Source organism: Oncorhynchus keta, chromosome 30 (assembly GCF_023373465.1).
Source record: "Oncorhynchus keta strain PuntledgeMale-10-30-2019 chromosome 30, Oket_V2, whole genome shotgun sequence".
NCBI lineage: Eukaryota > Metazoa > Chordata > Actinopteri > Salmoniformes > Salmonidae > Oncorhynchus > Oncorhynchus keta.
In genome coordinates, this window is record NC_068450.1 from 55,635,433 (window position 1) to 55,654,737 (window position 19,305).

Below are 19,305 nucleotides of genomic sequence, written 5' to 3' on the forward strand. Positions count from 1 at the left end.
TTTACATTTTTTACTTCTGGGCTAGGCTTAGTCTGTTAGTCTGGGAAACCGACCCCTGAACTTCCTAATAATAAAGACAGTGTAGGATTGTTGGGCTGTTCTTGATATTACTGACGTTTTTCATCCATATTTGCACATGGAATCCATCTTTGACACTCATCTCCATCTGTTGTTTACAGGGGTACATGGACGCCAACAAGTGCATCGAGGAGCTACTCAAACAGCTGGAAGAAGAGCGGAGGAATGTCCGAAGGTAAGGGAGGATCCTCGATCTGCGTTTTGACAGCTGCTGCTAGTTGCCAATAAATATTAACAGCTGAACGCAATCTATTCTCAATGAGAACCAGCCGCACAATGTTGTTAAGTTTGGGAAGCTGACACAATGATTTGTGTGCAGTCTTGGTGAGAGAATGCTATTGTGAAGTGGTGGTGAGGACAAGGTTGCTAAAGGTGAGGAAAGACAAAGATGTACGTTCAGTCCATTTCAGTTTTGGGGTTGGCTGGGGACATTTCTCATGGAGACAATGGGGATGCGGAGAGGCCAACCTCATGACCTTGGCCCTCAAACCTATCCTTAGACCCTCGAATGTCACACCGGCCGAAGAAAAGAGAGACAATTTTTCAAACTTCACCCCCATTATACTATAACTCTCCGTGTCAAAAGAGCTGTTTTCTCCCCATCCAGCAACAATTTTCCCCTTGAGCGAGCAGGGAGGCCTGGGAGAGGGGCCTCTGAGTGGACCCTGGGTGGATGGTGGGGGTTAGAGGTTGACCGCTGACCAGGGACTTTGCTACGGCAGGCCGACTTTCAATAGAAGGGTAAGGAAGTGGTGTGTAAAGGAATGATTGTCTTGTCCACAGTCTCACTCACACCACTTTAGAAGAGGAGATCCTTCCTCTTTTGACCAGGAAAGTGACCAAATGACAGGTTAGTGGGGCCTGATTGTTATTGTGTGGACTGGCCCATGAGAGCGGCTGGGGTCTTCTCACTAGGGGCTGTTTGGAATCCATGAACTTGCTTAGACCTGGAAGGACAGTGGGGGCAATAGCTAGGGTTTTAGTGATCATTGTTTATTTTTGTTAAGGATTTTAAAGTTGTGTGTATGCGTACATTTTTTATGTAAGTGAAACAGAATGATATTCCAATTAGATCATGATAATTTTATCTATTCAACATTTTTCTTCCAGTAGCTCATATAAATAATCACTTACCTACAAATTAAAACTTAAAACTAACATACAGTTGAAATCGGAAGTTTACATACACCTTAGCCAAATACATTTAAACTCAGTTTTTCACAATTCCTGACATTTAATTCTAATAAAAAATCCCTGTCTTATGTCAGTTAGGATCACCAATTTATTTTAAGAATGTGAAATGTCAGAATAATAGTATAGAGAATGATTTATTTCAGCTTTGATTTCTTTCATCACATTCCCAGTGGGTCAGAAGTTTACATACACTCAATTAGTATTTGGTAGCATTGCATTTAAATTGTTTAACTTGGGTCAAACATTTCAGGTAGCCTTCCACAAGCTTCCCACAATAAGTTGGGTGAATTTCTGCCCATTCCTCCTGACAGAGCTGGTGTAACTGAGTCAGTTTTGTAGGCCTCCTTGCTCGCACACACTTTTTCAGTTCTGCCCACAAATGTTCTATAGGACAGAGGTCAGGGCTTTGTGAAGGCCACTCCAATACTTTGACTTTGTTGTCCTTAAGCCACACCTTTGGAAGTATGCTTGGGGTCATTGTCCATTTGGAAGACCATTTGCGACCAAGCTTTAACTTCCTGACTGATGTCTTGAGATGTTGCTTCAATATATCCACATCATTTTCCTTCCTCATGATGCCATCTATTTTGTGAAGTGCACCAGTCCCTCCTGCAGCAAAGCACCCCACAACATGATGCTGCCACCTCCGTGCTTCACGGTTGGGATGGTGTTCTTCAGCTTGTAAGCCTCCCCCTTTCCCCTCCAAACATAACGATGATCATTATGGCCAAACAGTTCAATTTTTGTTTCATCAGAACAGAGGACATTTCTCCAAAAAGTACCATCTTTGTCCCCCATGTGCAGTTGCAAACCATAGTCTGACATTTTATGGTGGTTTTGGAGCAGTGGCTTCTTCCTTGCTGAGCAGCCTTTCAGGTTATGTTGATATAGGACACGTTTTACTGTGGATATAGATACTTTTGTACCTGTTTCCTCCAGCATCTTCACAAGGTCCTTTTCTGTTGTTCTGGGATTGATTTGCACTTTTCGCAGCAAAGTATGTTCATCTATAGGAGACAGAACGCATCTCCTTCCTGAGCTGTATTTTCTGAGGTCTTGGCTGATTTCTTTTGATTTTCCAATGATGTCAAGCAAAGAGGCACTGAGTTTCAAGGTAGGCCTTGAAATACATCCAAAAGTATAGTTTGTTAACAAGAAATTTGTGGAGTGGTTGAAAAATGAGTTTTAATAACTCCAACCTAAGTGTTTGTAAACTTCCGACTTCAACTGTACATATAATTACAATATTCAAATTCATGGTAATAAACCTCCTTGGAATAGACAGCTACGCTGACAGACCTGACAGGCCAGATCCTAGGGATTGTGCCGCTGTTCCCCGGATGTTGCTCGACATTGTTAGTGACAGTGATAAATGACTCCATACATTATTTTGTTGGGCCAAAGCAGAAACTCAGGACTGATAAAGACAGGCCCGCCTCCTTCCCCATTCCCCTGTGTCTCACGGCTACTTTATCGAGAGGACTTACATTATATTCCTCATTTTCTTCCTGTGACAATTAAGGCAATCAATCCATCAAGAAGCTGGAGAGAGAACGAATTGGATTCCACTTCAGGGCTTGTTATTTCTGTGTCCTATAGGCCCAATGCAAAATTATATTTATATTTATATTCACATTATAGAGTAGTATTACACAGATGTAGGATATTGTACCTGATTTCAATATTGCGTGCCATACTTTCTTGTAAATGCCCTTTGTTTGATGTTTTTTCCTACATTGTTAGGAGCTAGTAACACAAGCATTTCACTGCACCCTCTATAACATCTGCTAAACTGTGTACACGACCAATAAACTATCATATGATTTGATGCTCTATTCCACTTATACTGTGTTTTCAGATTACCCCTCCATTTACCCCTCAAAATACCCCTCCATATGCCCCTTAAAATACCCCTACATATACCCCTCAATATACCCCTCAAAATACCCCTCCATATACCTCTGAAGAGAGACATAATAAGTAATGTCAAACTGTGTATAAATAGCAGGAAATGCGTTTTAAAATGTCAAAAGAAATTCCGGGGGAGGAGCCCCGGACACCCTTCTACTGTTCTATCACCCCAATATCTACACCACAGTTTCGCTATTGTTGTGTATTGTAATTGCAGGCTAAAAACAGATTACAAATCAAACACTTTAAAAGATATGATAATGTCTGCCAGCGAATACAAGAAAGCTCTCTCCAAAAACATGTTTTGCCAGTGTTGTCATCGTATGTCAAACCCATCTGTTCCATAAAATAGTCCTCCTTGTATCCACTCCCTTCTACAACACACACACACACACACACACACACACACACACACACACACACACACACACACACACACACACACACACACACACACACACACACACACACACACACACACACACACACACACACACACACACACACACACACACACACACACACACACACACACACACACACACACACAGCATCACTGGCCGAGGGAGCACAGAACAAAACCACAGTGGGGTACTGTCGCGGCATCGCTCATTATATCATTAACTCTGATGACGTCCATGACAAACACAAACAAAGGCTCCACAGCCCTGTGTCAACATCAGATTGAAAACCTCCAAACAAGACGAGACATGTCGTGATGCATCATATAAGCTTTCCTTATGGTTGTTGCGGTTATATCTGATTCTCTCTGGTCGTATCAGATAAAGGTTGATTGTATGTGGAAATGATTGGCCAAAAAGATAGATTCACAGTAGATGTATTTGCCCAAACAACAATATTAAGTCTATGTCATGTACATCTATCTCTACATGTAAATAGAGAGGGAATGTGGTGAAAGTGAAGTGAGTGACAGCTTTCTCTCTGTTTAGACAGTGAGCTATTGAATGGGGGCAGGCGTGATTTGGATGAGGACATATGGATGCTCCTTTAGGGCACTAAAAAGCATGACTGGCCGGGTGGAAGGTCACGTGCCCTGTCTGAAAAGCTGCTGTGTCGAGGGAACAGAAATATATAATCTTCCTTGACCTTGGATTAAAACAATGCAGATTTATTTTTTGTTCCCTCTTTCTGCCAATTCCTCCTTTTTTTCCCTTCATCCCCTCCTTCTTGCACTCTGTCCATGTGTCTGCGTGTATGGTTGGGATTGCCTGTGGTCTTATCTTATGTAATGAAAGTGTTTTTCACTGCATACTAAATCTCCATTGACTTTCCTTTGAGTGTCTGTGTTCTACATTTTATGTAGAACTCTGTCCGTTGATCAGCCGTTGATCAAGTGGTCAAAGCTGGTCTCACCTGGCCTTACCCTTAGCAGATGGTGTGTGTCTTTGTTTGTCTGTGACCCCTCCACACCTTGGAGGACTCAGGGAGGGCAGGCAGGCAGGAGGCCTGCTCAGGGTAGCAGGGGGTGGGGTGGGGAGCAGGGGAGAATGGGCACACTGCTGGCGATCTATGGAGGAAAGTCTCTTAGGCTATGAGGACCGGCAAGTCGTGCATCTTTCAGCCCCTCCTGAATGGACATTAGCCAGGACATCTGCTGATCAATAAACTATTTATCATCTTTAGAGAGGAATTATCCCTCCAAATCTGAGTGAAGTGGGAGGTCTGGCAGTAGGTTTTCATAGATTATCTGTCCATTTTGAAATATCTTTGTTTGGATGTATTTCTCTTTGGGTCTAAAAGTAGTGAAAAGCAACTCTTTATCGTCCTCTAATGTTCAGCCACTTGGAAGAAATGTATATTGTATTCCCATAGCTGTCCTTCATTTGTCTGTGTGTGTCCTTGCCTGATCAGGACATTGCCACTACTCACAAGTACTGGATTATGCTTAGATGGTGAATAATAGCTGTTAGATGTTCATTTACCAGTTTAGCTTGAAAATGGGATTTCATCCATAGTAATTGGACTTATTTTCCTTCTGAATGCCCTCTAATTTATTTGGGCAATAATCCCTCCCTTCATGAAATTGCAGCGTCTCAGTGTGAGACCCTTAAGGCAGCGCTATGATCATCAAACAACAGTTCATAGTTGAGTATATGATTAAATACATCTTTATTCGAGTTCCATTTTTGGGCGCAGACTGAGGGGCACTTTCATTGAAAGAGAGCCCGTGTGTGTGTGTGGGCACGTGTGTTCATGTTTATGTTCGTGTGTGTTTTCATCCACTATTATGATAGCAGGCTAACGGAGGAGGCTTTTCCTCCACTGATGTTAACGGCTTGTGACTGTGGCTGTGCGGCTCACTGATGTTTTCCTACAAGGCATGTCTCCACCTCGAAGATCCTTCTGTTCCTCTACCGCCGCTGCCGACGGTCTCGGTAGATGAAAGGCTATGTAATCCTGTGTGGAAGTATGCGGCCCTCTCTGCCTCTCTCCCTCTCCAGATGACGAGGATAGGGCCGAGCCTTCCCTTGGTTATGGCCCACAATGCAACTTCGCTCCCCAAGGCTCTGTTCTGCAGCCATCTCACTTGGGCGAAGGCCATGCGTTTGACAACTGTAATTGGATAAGTCGACCAGTCTAATGCTTTCATTTGATAATGCTAAGCCCCCACCAGAGACCTAATAAGGTCAATTGTGTATTTATGTGCCCTCCTGTGAGTGAGAGACTTAGCCTAATGCATTGATTAGAGGTCAGTTCCCCCACCATAGTTGGTGATAAATTAATCTATTGGTTTTCTATAGAAATGTTTTGCAGAGAGATCCCCCCTGCCTATTTTTCCCTCAGAAAACTCCCATCAAATACATTTTTGGATTTGATTAGATTCGGTGAAATATGTTTATTTTAGTAATCAGTGATTGTTATTTCAAGCTCTTACAAGTGTGCCCTGATGAAAATAGCGTACTTTGAGCTACTCAAGAGTAAATTCTAAACAGAGAACTGAACAATGCTTGGGGAAATATGCAGCACGTGCTTTTAGCCTGTATGTTCCATCTGTTTTTAGCATAAAGCTAACTTGAGCTTAGTCTGAGCTTAGTCTTAGCTTAGCCTTAGCTTAGCTGCTTCGTCTTTAATCAGAGTACCGTGGAGAGCTGTGCATCTTCTTGGTCAATACTGCACTGTACTATCTATTAACTGAAGATGAACTCATATAAACAGACCAGATGACGAAAACACTTCGGCCAATTTTAATTTTTTTACCTTTATTTAACCAGGCAAGTCAGTTAAGAACATATTCTTATTTTCAATGACGGCCTGGGAACAGTGGGTTAACTGCCTGTTCAGGGGCAGAACGACAGATTTGTACCTTGTCGGCTCGGGGGTTTGAACTCGCAACCTTCCGGTTACTAGTCCAACGCTCTAACCACTAGGTTAGTGGTACCACTAGGCTACCACTAGGCTACGCTGACAAGCCTGACACTGTTGTTGGCCCATAACACAAGTCGGCCATTACTGCCACAGTGCATTATACGGATCTCCAACCACTAACACCAACCCAGTCTGGTCCAGTGCTGTTTATGTCTGTGGCTACTGAAAGATAGCCTGGTGAAGCCAAACGGAACGCTGCATTCACCCTTGATCCCAATTGAACGCAGCGTTCGGTCTGGTTTAAGCCCGAGGCTTAACTGTAGGCTAACTGTAAGAGCCCCGTGGGTCTCCCGTGATTTATCCGTATGGCCAGGCCTGGCTAAAAAACACGCATCAGTTGTATGGCGCTTATGAGAGGAAAGGGGTTAATCGAACGGTTAATGAAGCGTTTCGCTAATACATTCTGAAGGGCGTGTCGTCCTGACTCGCCGTTATATCTCTGTGCCATTGTACAGTGGAGAAGGAGAGCACTTAGGCTAGTGACTGAAGTGTTATACCGGCCCTTCATCCACTCGCCACCCCCACCATTCAGTCCACACGGTACCACAGTAGCGTCCTACTCAAGGTCAAGCATAAGCTAAGTGGTCATCTATTTAGGGTTTGGAAAGCATCCTGTTACGATAAGTGATGTTTGTTTGCTCGTGTTCAATTCTTGCATGACCGAGGTCAATGGCTAACCGGGCTATCTGCATTGTGTCCCGCCACCCGCCAACCCCTCTTTTTACGCTACTGCTACTCTCTGTTCATCATATATGCATAGTCACTTGAACCGTATCTACATGTACACACTACCGCAAGCAGCCTGACTAACCGGTGTCTGTATGTAGCCTCGCTACTTTTATAGCCTCGCTACTGCATGAAGCCTGTCTTTAAACTGTTGTTTTATTTCTTTACTTACCTATTGTTCACCTAATACCTATTTCGGCACTATTGGTTTGAGCTTGCAAGTAAGCATTTCACTGTAAGGTCAACTCTACACCAGTTGTATTCGGCGCATGTGACAAATAAACTTTTGATTTGTTTTGATTTGGTCGGCTGTACAAAGAAGGGCTCTGTTCTAACCTCAGGGGTCTTTCCTGGTTAAATAGGTTGAATAAGTAAACGACATTACACAACATTATAATAAAGGGACTTTTTGTTGTGCTGCTTACAGTACTGTAGGTTCATTGAGTGGAGGTATTAGGGCTGTTCTTGTGGAAAAATCAGATCCGGTGAAGAAGAGTGGTCACTGTGGCCTTGTGCAATTACTAATGAACACGGGTGTTTACCCAACCGACCCGATGGCTTCCGCACCATTAATCTCATGAGGCCCGCCATGCTAACTATGGCACCACGTACACACATCACAGCGCTTGAGCCGCTATGTTGTTCTATTTTGAGCAAAATGGGTGGCATCTACAGTTGTGATGCTTTGAGTCTTTAGATGTACTGGGTGAGCGATTTATTTCCTGGGATGCTTTGAATGGAGTTCCTTGGCTTTATTACCAAGGTGAGCTAGTAGGCTAAACAATGTTTTTTGCTCTTTTGTACGTGCTCACCGAAGCATGCAGTTGTTTTGACTGACGCGGTCGCTTTTGACCGTTTGGAGATACATCCTTGTATTGAGATGTGTGGCGAGATAGAGGAGGTGCTGGTCTGGCGCAGTATGCTTCTGGATGTCACAGTAGCTGCATCTGTGCTATTCACCTCCAGCCAAGTACCAGACTGACTCAGTATTGGGTTTGGGTGCTATTAATGAATTATACCATGCTGTATCATTTCAGTATTGATTTGTTTTACAGCATTTATTGCTTTATAACATTGTATATGCTGTAGGTTTTGTGGTCCTGTTTAGCTCATGTGGTAGAGCAAGGTGCTTGTGACACCAGGGTAGTGGGTTCAATTCCTGGGACTATCTACAGTGGGGCAAGAAAGTATTTAGTCAGCCACCAATTGTGCAAGTTCTCCCACTTAAAAAGATGAGAGAGGCCTGTAATTTTCATCATAGGTACACTTCAACTATGACAGACAAAATGAGAAAAAAAAATCCAGAAAGTCACATTGTAGGATTTTTTATGAATTTATTTGCAAATTATGGTGGAAAATAAGTATTTGGTCAATAACAAAAGTTTATCTCAATACTTTGTTATATACCCTTTGTTGGCAAGGACAGAGGTCAAACGTTTTCTGTAAATCTTCACAAGGTTTTCACACTGTTGCTGGTAAATGTATTTTGGCCCATTCCTCTATGCAGATCTCCTCTAGAGCAGTGATGTTTTGGGGCTGTTGCTGGGCAACACGGACTTTCAACTCCCTCCAAAGATTTTCTATGGGGTTGAGATCTGGAGACTGGCTAGGCCACTCCAGGACCTTAAAATGCTTCTTACGAAGCCACTCCTTTGTTGCCCGGACAGTGTGTTTGGGATCATTGTCATGCTGAAAGACCCAGCCACGTTTCATCTTCAATGCCCTTGCTGATGGAAGGAGGTTTTCGCTCAAAATCTCACGATACATGGCCCCATTCATTCTTTCCTTTACACGGATCAGTCGTCATGGTCCCTTTGCAGAAAAACAGCCCCAAAGCATGATGTTTCCACCCCCATGCTTCACAGTAGGTATGGTGTTCTTTGGATGCAACTCAGCATTCTTTGTCCTCCAAACACGACGAGTTGAGTTTTTACCAAAACGTTATATTTTGGTTTCATCTGACCATATGATATTCTCCCAATCTTCTTCTGGATAATCCAAATGCTCTCTAGCAAACTTCAGATGGGCCTGGACATGTACTGGCTTAAGCAGGGGGGCACATCTGGCACTGCAGGATTTGAGTCCCTGGCGGCGTAGTGTGTTACTTATGGTAGGCTTTGTTACTTTGGTCCCAGCTCTCTGCAGGTCATTCACTAGGTCCCCCTGTGTGGTTCTGAGATTTTTGCTCACCGTTCTTGTGATCATTTTGACCCCACGGGGTGAGATCTTGCGTGCAGCCCCAGATCGAGGGAGATTATCAGTGGTCTTGTATGTCTTCTATTTCCTAATAATTGCTGCCACAGTTGATTTCATAAAACCAAGCTGCTTACCTATTGCAGATTCAGTCTTCCCAGCTTGGTGCAGGTCTACAATTTTGTTTCTGGTGTCCTTTGACAGCTCTTTGGTCTTGGCCATAGTGGAGTTTGGAGTGTGACTGTTTGAGGTTGTGAACAAGTGTCTTTTATACTGATAACAAGTTCAAACAGGTGCCATTAATACAGGTAACGAGTGGAGGACAGAGGAGCCTCTTAAAGAAGAAGTTACAGGTCTGTGAGAGCCAGAAATCTTGCTTGTTTGTCGGTGACTAAATACTTATTTTCCACCATAATTTGCAAATAAATTCATTAAAAATCCTACAATGTGATTTTCTGGATTTTTTTTTCTCATTTTGTCTGTCATAGTTGAAGTGTACCTATGGTGAATATTACAGGCCTCTCTCATCTTTTTAAGTGGGAGAACTTGCACAATTGGTGGCTGACTAAATACTTTTTAGCCCCGCTGTATCACGCCAACCCATTCCCCTTGCTTAATGGAACGTGACAGAGGCACATTATCACAGATCCCACTCATCGTGTTGCACGTTCAATAAAATGTTAAATGGCTGTCCCAGTTTGCGGTCGGTGGGGCCATTCCAAAGTGGACGATCACAGCTCAGATGGTTTCCATAGCCTGACTGCTGTCTAGGGAGGTGGTTGAGAGCAGTGTAGCCCGAGCCGGGTATCCTGTGTATGTGTTGGGTAAATAAACGCCCATGTCTACACTATGGCATTCCCACCGCTCGTCTCAACGGACGAACAGCCCAAGGGGGTAGTCTGTTGACAAATAAGTATGAAAGGTGAAAAAAAATGCGATCAACACTTCTGGTTTTAGTATCAAAAGGGTATTTAGACTTTAGCGTCCCTCATTTAGTGTTCAGACATTCAGAAATGTATACAAATGCTTGGCAGTTGTGTTTGTCTGAGCCAATAAGATGTGGTAAATAGTGTTTGAGGCCCTGAAGATTAAGGAAGGGGGGAACATTTATACACACACACACACACACACACACACACACACACACACACACACACACACACACACACACACACACACACACACACACACACACACACACACACACACACACACATTGCATTTTATCCCATGATTATCGCCCCCTGATTAACGAGTGTCCGGGGGGGGGGAACACAGACCTTGACGACGATGGCGGCAGAAACTGGTCACGTAATGCGCTCAGCTAAGTGACGCATGTCATCAACCTCCTCTGTCGTCCCTCCGTCCACACATGTTTTAATAAGCCCTCCCGGATTAATGACATCAATGTCTGATTGCTGGGGGATTATGGTCGCTTTTTACCAAGGAGGAGAGGAGGAGAGCCCCCCCCTAAACTCTCATTCCCCCCCACACCGCCCCTTATCAACCCTGTCTCCCCCTCCCCTTCCTCTCCCAGCAGTACAACCATCCACCACCCGCCTTTCAGTGGAATGCTAGCCTGTTGGTGATGGTTGATGGGGGGATGGTAGTAGTCGTGGTGGTGGTGTTAGTGGAACCAGGTTGTGTGTGTGGGGTATGTTGGCACCCATGTGTTTCCAAACATTGGAATCTGTCACTGACACTACAGGCAGTGGAGTAATCAGTGATTCCTAACGAGTGGAGAAGATCACTCACCACACACACACAAGCATGCACACACACACACACACACACACACACACACACACAAGCATGCACACACACACACACACACACACACACACACACACACACACACACACACACACACACACACACACACACACACACACACACACACACACACACACACACCTGGACAAGGTGTCACACTTTTTAAGACAACGTCCATGTGGTGGATGTCCTAACATGCAGAGCTTCCTGGGGGGTTGTCGGACTCTGTGTGTCCATTTTGGATCCCGTTGTAGACATGGCCGTCGCTCAACGTTGGGGGGCGTGCAGTTTATTGAAGTAAAGTGGGGGCGACTCCTCAATATTTCTTGATTATGTATCCGTTCCTGTTGACTTCTGAGTCCATTTATCTTTTTTATCCAAACAGGACAATGGGACTAAGTTGGTGACCACCTGCTCTAGGAATCAAATTAGACCCTCACCACATATTCAGATTGTGTGTGTGTGTGTGTGTGTGTGTGTGTGTGTGTGTGTGTGTGTAAGACACATCTGCAACTTATGATAAATGCAATACGCATGACACTTCGGTCATATTCAACATAATAAGCCATCGTGAATCTTCCCTCCTATTATGATGAGTAGGTTTCTCACTGTCAATTTTATGGGACACAACGATCCAGTAATGAAAGTATGTAGTCTTGACACGCCAAGATTGTTACGATCACGGCACAAACTTTCCAGCTGATTTTGCACCCTCTAACCAGTTCGAATGTTGGCTTTCAGATCCTGCGTGTTCTCACTGGAATGTGCGCGTTTCTAGTTTTACCACCATCTGATTAACTTCTAACTTTCTCTGACCCAAAATGCGGTGATATGTGCGTGTTTCTTTTTCGCCCAGCTACAACTAGGAGGCATCCGCTTCTGTCCCCTTTGGTTGTGGTGCTACTAATTACTCATGTGTTTAGCGTAATTGTTCATTTAGCGACATTAGCGACGAGTGAATGTTGGGCAGAGGGACTGTGATTGGCTAGGCTGGGAGTAGCTCGTCCTTTCTCTTCCTCTTTATTTGAACAAGGACTGCTTTGGCCAGCCAGGACCCTTTCAATTTCCCTTTCACCCCTCCAGTGCCTGCCCCCTTTTCACAGTGGAGGGGGGAGACAATGGAGAGGGGTCCCCTCCCCCTTCCTCTACACTTCTCCCCCATTTCTCCCCCCTCTGCCCTCGTAGGCGTCCTGATCGAGAGGCTCTGGGCTTTGGTTTGTCACAGCCATTCAGCTGAGACTGATTGTGATTGCGGCAGATGGGCTGGAGTTTGTCCCAGGCAGGCCTCTCTCTCTCTCTCTCTCTCTCTCTCTCTCTCTCTCTCTCTCTCTCTCTCTCTCTCTCTCTCTCTCTCTCTCTCTCTCTCTCTCTGTCAGAAACATCTCAAGCCGAGCTCCACTCATGTCCCTGAACCCCCACTCACGCCCCCCCACCCCCCACACTGCTGTCACCCCCCCCCCCCATCTCTCCTACCCCCCCCATCATCACCCACCCCCTTCATCTCCCCAGAGGAAAGTGCCACCTTCAGAGCCAGCAGCCATCTCACCCGTCCCTACACCCCCCAACACATGTTAAACGTCATGTAGCTTGAGCAGGAGAAAAGCGCTGAGGCACAGAAAGAGGAGGGACCTCGAGAGTGAGACGGAGAGAGACAGGGAGAGAGGCGGTGTGAGAGCGGCAGAGTATGTAACGCGAGTGTGAGCGAGAGAGGGGCAGAGAGGGAGAGAGACAGAGGCGGAAGAGTGATAAACGGCGTTGAGAGGCAGCAGTGTGCATGTTGTCAGAGGGAGAGAGAACGAGAGAGGCAGCGTGATAGAAACACACACAGTGTGTGAGAGTGAGGACAGGCAGAGGTTGTGTGTAGAGCAAGTCAGAGAGAGAGGAAGAGGGAGTGCAATAGAAAGAGAGAGGCTCAGAGAGAGACAGAGAGGGCGATCGCTGTTCTGCGCAGTTGTCACACCGAGCAGAGGGCTGCATTGGGGATGTAAACTTTATCGTGGGTGGGATCAGTGGCTTGCAGCAGCTGCTGTGCGGTGCAGCGTGCAGCAGAATTACCATGTGTGTCAACTGAAGACAGAACACCAGGATGCAGCACCTCAGGCATGGTAAGGAGAACAGCTAGATGCTCATAACACCACCACTCTTTCCCCTTTAAGACAGGAGATGTCCCTTTAAGGGTGGAGATGTCCCTTTAAGGGTGGAGATGTCCCTTTAAGGGTGAAGATGTCCCTTTAAGGGTGGAGATGTCCCTTTAAGGGTGGAGATGTCCCTTTAAGAGTGGAGATGTCCCTTAAAGGGTGGAGATGTCCCTTTAAGAGTGGAGATGTCCCTTTAACAGTGGAGATGTCCCTTTAAGACAGGAGATGTCCCTTTAAGACAGGAGATGTCCCTTTAAGACAGGAGATGTCCCTTTAAGACAGGAGATGTCCCTTTAAGAGTGGAGATGTCCCTTAAAGGGTGGAGATGTCCCTTAAAGGGTGGAGATGTCCCTTTAACAGTGGAGATGTCCCTTTAAGACAGGAGATGTCCCTTTAAGACAGGAGATGTCCCTTTAAGACATGGGAATTCAGCAGTATTTTTTTCTCAGATTTTGTGGACTGGGGGCATCAAGCTTCTGCATCTGGTGCATAGGCTTCTACGCGACCCAATAATAGTAAGCCATTGTGTTGGGCTTAAAGGTGTTTTCTTCCTGTTGTCATTTCATGTGAATTTCAGCCAGGTGTGTCCTTAAAGTTGCAAGGAGCCGCAAAGTTAAATGCAGTGTACATGCTTCCTTTACGCTTGTACGCGTCGTTGACTGTAGCGTTCTGACCGGTTGTGCCTCTTTAAATCGGGGTCCGCTTGCTGTGAGCTGTGTTTGTCCAACTGGTTCCGATGAGCGTGTAACCCAGCGTTAGCTACATTTCTTATTTCGGGAATGAGGCTACTTGCAGGAGATGATCCTGATTTACACGGTCCCTTCACTAGCCAGTGCAGGGAAAAGGAAAGCAATTGTGTGCCCTGTTGCTTGGGGCAACGGCACGGGGCTAGGCCCTGTAAAGAGGCTTTATTTCTGATTGATAACAGAGGGAATATGTGCCCAATCGTTCAAGGAGAGGTACAACAAGCTAGTCTGGGAGGTGTGTGTTGGAATGTATTTCGTCCCCTCTAAGCCATATTAAAGATTAGTCTGTTTCCCCCAGCAGTGAGTCTAATCCTGCCATAGAAACAGCAATGGTGGGGTATGGATTGTGATCCCTTTCTGGGATTGTGTGTGTGTGTGTTCACATCATTACTGCATTGTCCCTGGCCCTACCCCAGTGTGTGTGTGTGCGTGTGTGTTGTGGATGGATGGATGTATGGATGGCTGGATGTGGACAGCTCCATTGTACAGCTGTGGGGCTCCCGTGGACCCCTACACCTATTTCTCTAGGACTGGTGTGGGGAGAGCTAGCCACATGTGCCAGCCCCACAGCATTCACCGTATGAGGGGGTGACAGTACTGCATACACACCCTTATCAACAGAACCCTTAGCTGTCACTCAAACACCACTGACTTGAGTGACGGCTCCTATTTCTGTCTATTATCGGAGTAAACAAAGAGGAGACAGAAACACAGAAACAGGACTATAGGACATGACATGTTTGTTGGTTTCTTTTCTCCCGTCAAACTGCGTTGTTCTGTCTCAAACAAACACAATTGCATTGCAGTTTTACTCTGGTATTCTTTAACAACATATATTTTTTTATCACCAGGGAGTCTATGATTGGCCGTAATGATTCACTATATAATGCTACAAGGCGGTGCTACTTTACAGGCAGCCTGGGGCAGCTTCTGGCCAAGTGAAAGTGTTCACACTGGGCAGATGTGTTGCTGGTGCTGTCCAGTTTGAGGCCAGCGGCCTCTGAAACATACCTGGGGATTAGTTTAAGAGGATTGCGAAGTGGAGAGATTTGATTTGATGGATTTAAAAGCGTCGTGCTTCATGTGTCCCCGCGATGGATGAATGAAAACATTTTCTGAGTGACATGATCCCCCCCACCCATTCTATTCCTGTACAGCGTTTGATATTAATGTATGTCATTAACTGCACTATGTAATCTACAGTATATGGAGCCAGTTGAAAGTGTGTTTTTGTGTGGCAAATGTATTGTGGAGTCACTGGATTGGTTGTGTAAATGTCCTATTTGTTATAATCCCACTAAGAGTATACTTTCAGATGAGACAATATGTTGAAAGTTGATATTTCAGTGGAAGTGCTGTAAATGTTGTCATGCCCATGCCAGTCCAACCAGTGATACATATTATCCTCTCACAATGTCCTGCCAACCACTTTGCATGTAATCCAAATGTCTACATGGACAGCCAGTTTGTTGACAGACAAGCCGCTGGCAGTAAGCATACAGGGATCACAACCGGTTACTGCCATCCCCTCATCAAATATGATGCTTTTAGTCCTCTCTCTCTCGCTCTCTCTCTCTCCTCCCCTTCTCTCCCCTCCTTTCCCTCTTCCATTCATCGACCCAGCTAGCATACTGGGTTCAGGTCAAAATGAATTGCTGAGGAATGTCCTCCTGTTCTATGGCCAGCCCCAGTGTGTCCCAGCATGGGAGCATTTCCACCTCATTTGCAGCCAGACTCGTTTCATTTGGGAAGAGGACCCAATTCCCCAGAGGCCAGTCTATCTCCCGCTCTGTGCTGTTCAGCACTGGGGTTGGACACACTCGCACACATGCAAACACACATTTAAATGAGCAACAACACCGCACATGCGCACGCGCGCTCACACACACACACCAACACACACCAACACACACACACACACACACACACACACACACACACACACACACACACACACACACACACACACACACACACACACACACACACACACACACACACACACACACACACACACACACACACACACACACACACACACACACACACACACACACACACACACACACACACACACACACACAGTGGGGAGACCCAGAGGCGCCCATAAAGCAGTAATGATGTGTGAGGCCTGAGTGTGAGGCCTGAGTGTGAGGCCTGAGTGTGAGGTCTGAGTGTGAGGCTTGAGTTCCTCTCCCCTCTCTAACCTCTGGCTCTGTTTAGACAGTCTGTACTGCTGCTGACGACCACTCACATCAATTAGGAGCAGCAGTGAATGCATTCCTCCCATCGTCCCGCTACACATTTATCTTGCTAAGAACAGCACGTGGGAAACTCTAAAAAGACAGCAGAGGTCTTTGGAGGGCTCTCCGACATGGGACAAGCCAGTATGAGCCTGTTTCGGTCTGAGTCTGTCTAAGTTGCCCTGTTGAAAATGGGGCAAGGCAAATGCCTTGTCTCTGATGGATAGCTCAGTCATTTTGAGATTAGCAAGATTTCAGTTTGACAGCTGTGTAGGCTATGTGAATGCATTTGTTCTATAGTTGCAACGATTTTGCCAACATAGTTTCAAATGTGAACGACTGTTAAATCCTTGTCATGTTGTGGCTGACGGCCTTCTGAATCGAGTGTCCCACTCAAAAGCAACATTAAAAGTTAATACCCCAACACCATTTATAGGCAATAAAAGGGTTTTATGTGGTAACTGTCAATGGATGGTGTTGGTGGAATCTGATTACTCCTTTGCCTTTAGAGACAAAGTACAGTATTACCCTGTTAAATTATGCCATTAAAACGCCACATTCTTGTGGTTTAAAACGGCTGGGTTCGCTCTACGGGAGTTCTCCAAGGTGAATATTTTAGCAGGACATTATTCCAGTCACTAACTGCTAAATTCCAAGGTTTGCCAATCAGGTTTGGCCCACAAAATAAAGCCATGGATTATATTTCTCAACAGAGTCTGTATGCAATGACAGATTCTTGGAACACAGGCTTGTAGAACTCTGGTTGTTGTAACTCTTTTAAATATAACCTTAATCTTTGATTTCGTTGGCATCTATCCCTTTGATACATGTGTCCACTAAGGATTAAGTTAAAGAGACAAAACAGGTGGACATAAAAGTTAGTTGGAAACACCCCACATTGGATTTAGTTTGAAGACTTTAAGACTAGTGTGTTTTCAGCAGTAACTGGGTCATACGTAACACATGCAAACTCTTTATGAGAAGATTGATGTGTCTGCCGTCATTTGAGAGTTTTTTTTTTTTGGCATCGAAGCTTCATACTTTATCCCACAAAATTGTGATGAGAAAAGCTACAATGTGAACAGTATGCTGTTGCAGCCTCACAGTCCAACCAATGACAGGATATGTGACAACCGTTCATCGACTTTTGAAGAAAATGCTTTCTTTATCGCTAAAAACCTGGAAACATAAGCTTCCATCATGATTCTTAACCAAGGACAGGTGTCAAACCATTCTAGTAACATCTCTTGATTGATCTTTTCACACGATTTAAAGATGCCCTTTTTTTTACAAACAAAACCATTTATGTTGGGAATGAACTGGAGCGTATGTGTCAAGCCTCTCAGTTGGAGTGCTGATGTAGGATCCGGTTCCCCCTGTCGACGTAATCTTATTCATTGTGATATAAAAGGCGAAACTGATCCTAAATCAGCACTTTGAGTTACATGCGGCCCATGGCTTCAGATTGAGGCTAACCGAGCCTCGGGAATGTCAACAAACTTCAGCTCCCATCTATCCCAATCGTAAATCACAGGAGAATTGTGTGAGAAACAAGCAGACCTCATCCACTTGCCGTTTCTTTACTTTTTATTTGGCTCAGTGGGGTCAGAACTGTATTGGCTGCTGGTACCCGGCACTCTCTTACATAGAGGTGTGTGTGTGTGTGTGCGTGTGTGTGTGTGTGTGTGTGTGTGTGTGTGTCAGTGTGTGACATAGCTAACACGTTGTAATGGCCTCTCCGGGGAGACCAGGGACCCTTGAGAGAACGAGAGCCCGTGTTGACCCCGTACCTTTGTGTCTATTCTAGAGGACTGACTTGTCTGTCTGCTGCTGTAAAAGGGGACAGTGTTTGCGCTGCATCTGAAACGATGGTCGATGGCTTCCCATTCACAAATGAGTAAAAAGGGACCAGGGGTGGCCTTTAAAACTAGCCTGGATGAGTCAGCAGTAAACAGCCATAATGGGGTATGGAGTGAGTGTGTGTGTGTGAGGCTTAAGAGTGTGCATTTTGAAGGGCCTACTGCAGAGCGAATGAAAAGCTTGTGATGGTTGTTGTCACGTGTTGGTCAGTGTGACATCAACACTGGCTCCATGGGGAAAGGAATGGACAGATAAACACAATTATAGGAGTGATACACACATGATTACACATCGGAACATGAGCGTATACCTGAATGACTGGGGTTTGACATAGATGGTGAAAATACCCTACAGTGTGTGGTGTGCGTGTATGTTTGTGTGCATGCATGCATACGTGTGTGTGTGTATCTGTGCACTTTGGTCTGGTTCCAGCACTGAACACCTGCAGTGATTTGAGTCTGATGATTCAGAATCTCCATTCATCGTGCCTGAGCCGACTGTCTGTATTCTGTCTGTGAACTGGCTTGTGATGTCGGGGCATCGGATGCCATTTCAGAGTACATCTGTTCCGTCGGAGTGTTTCGTTCCATCTGAGGTGGAATGCGTCTGACTGTGGCTGATGTGGTTGAGAAGCAATCGAGGTCAGCCGTGACATGCCCAATGAGAAAATGTTTAGAGGGACTGGGGGAGGTGTGTGTGTTTGTGTGTGTGTGTGGGGGGGGGGATCCTTGCTCGCTAGGAACATTCTAAACCCTGTCAGACCCAAGGCTTCAGAGCTAAATTTGCCATAGTTGTCATTGGACAGAGGATTAGTGTTTTGTGTGACTGTTACTGATCGTTGATGGGTAGTATGAGCTAAAGGTCCTTGGGTTTTCTTATTGTGTGGAAATGAATGTGTGAACATATGTGTTGTAATTTCAGAAGAACATCATCCCATTTGAACCTTTCCTACTGTATTTTGTAAAATACGTCTCTGCCCCTGAAAAGGTTCATGGTTCGTTCACGGGCTATTCTCTATTAAGGCTTTCCATAATTTATAAAGTGATAAAATGTCTT

General features: G+C 45.2%; 1 protein-coding gene across 1 annotated transcript in view; it reads left to right on the forward strand.

Annotated features, from left to right (window-relative positions):
- Positions 1–19,305, forward strand: part of LOC118363170 (nck-associated protein 5-like) — a 173,191-nt gene that overhangs the window by 49,240 nt on the left and 104,646 nt on the right. Inside the window, 1 exon segment of the mRNA XM_052488619.1 lies at positions 180–253. Within this exon segment, the coding sequence (XP_052344579.1) occupies positions 180–253 (74 nt within the window).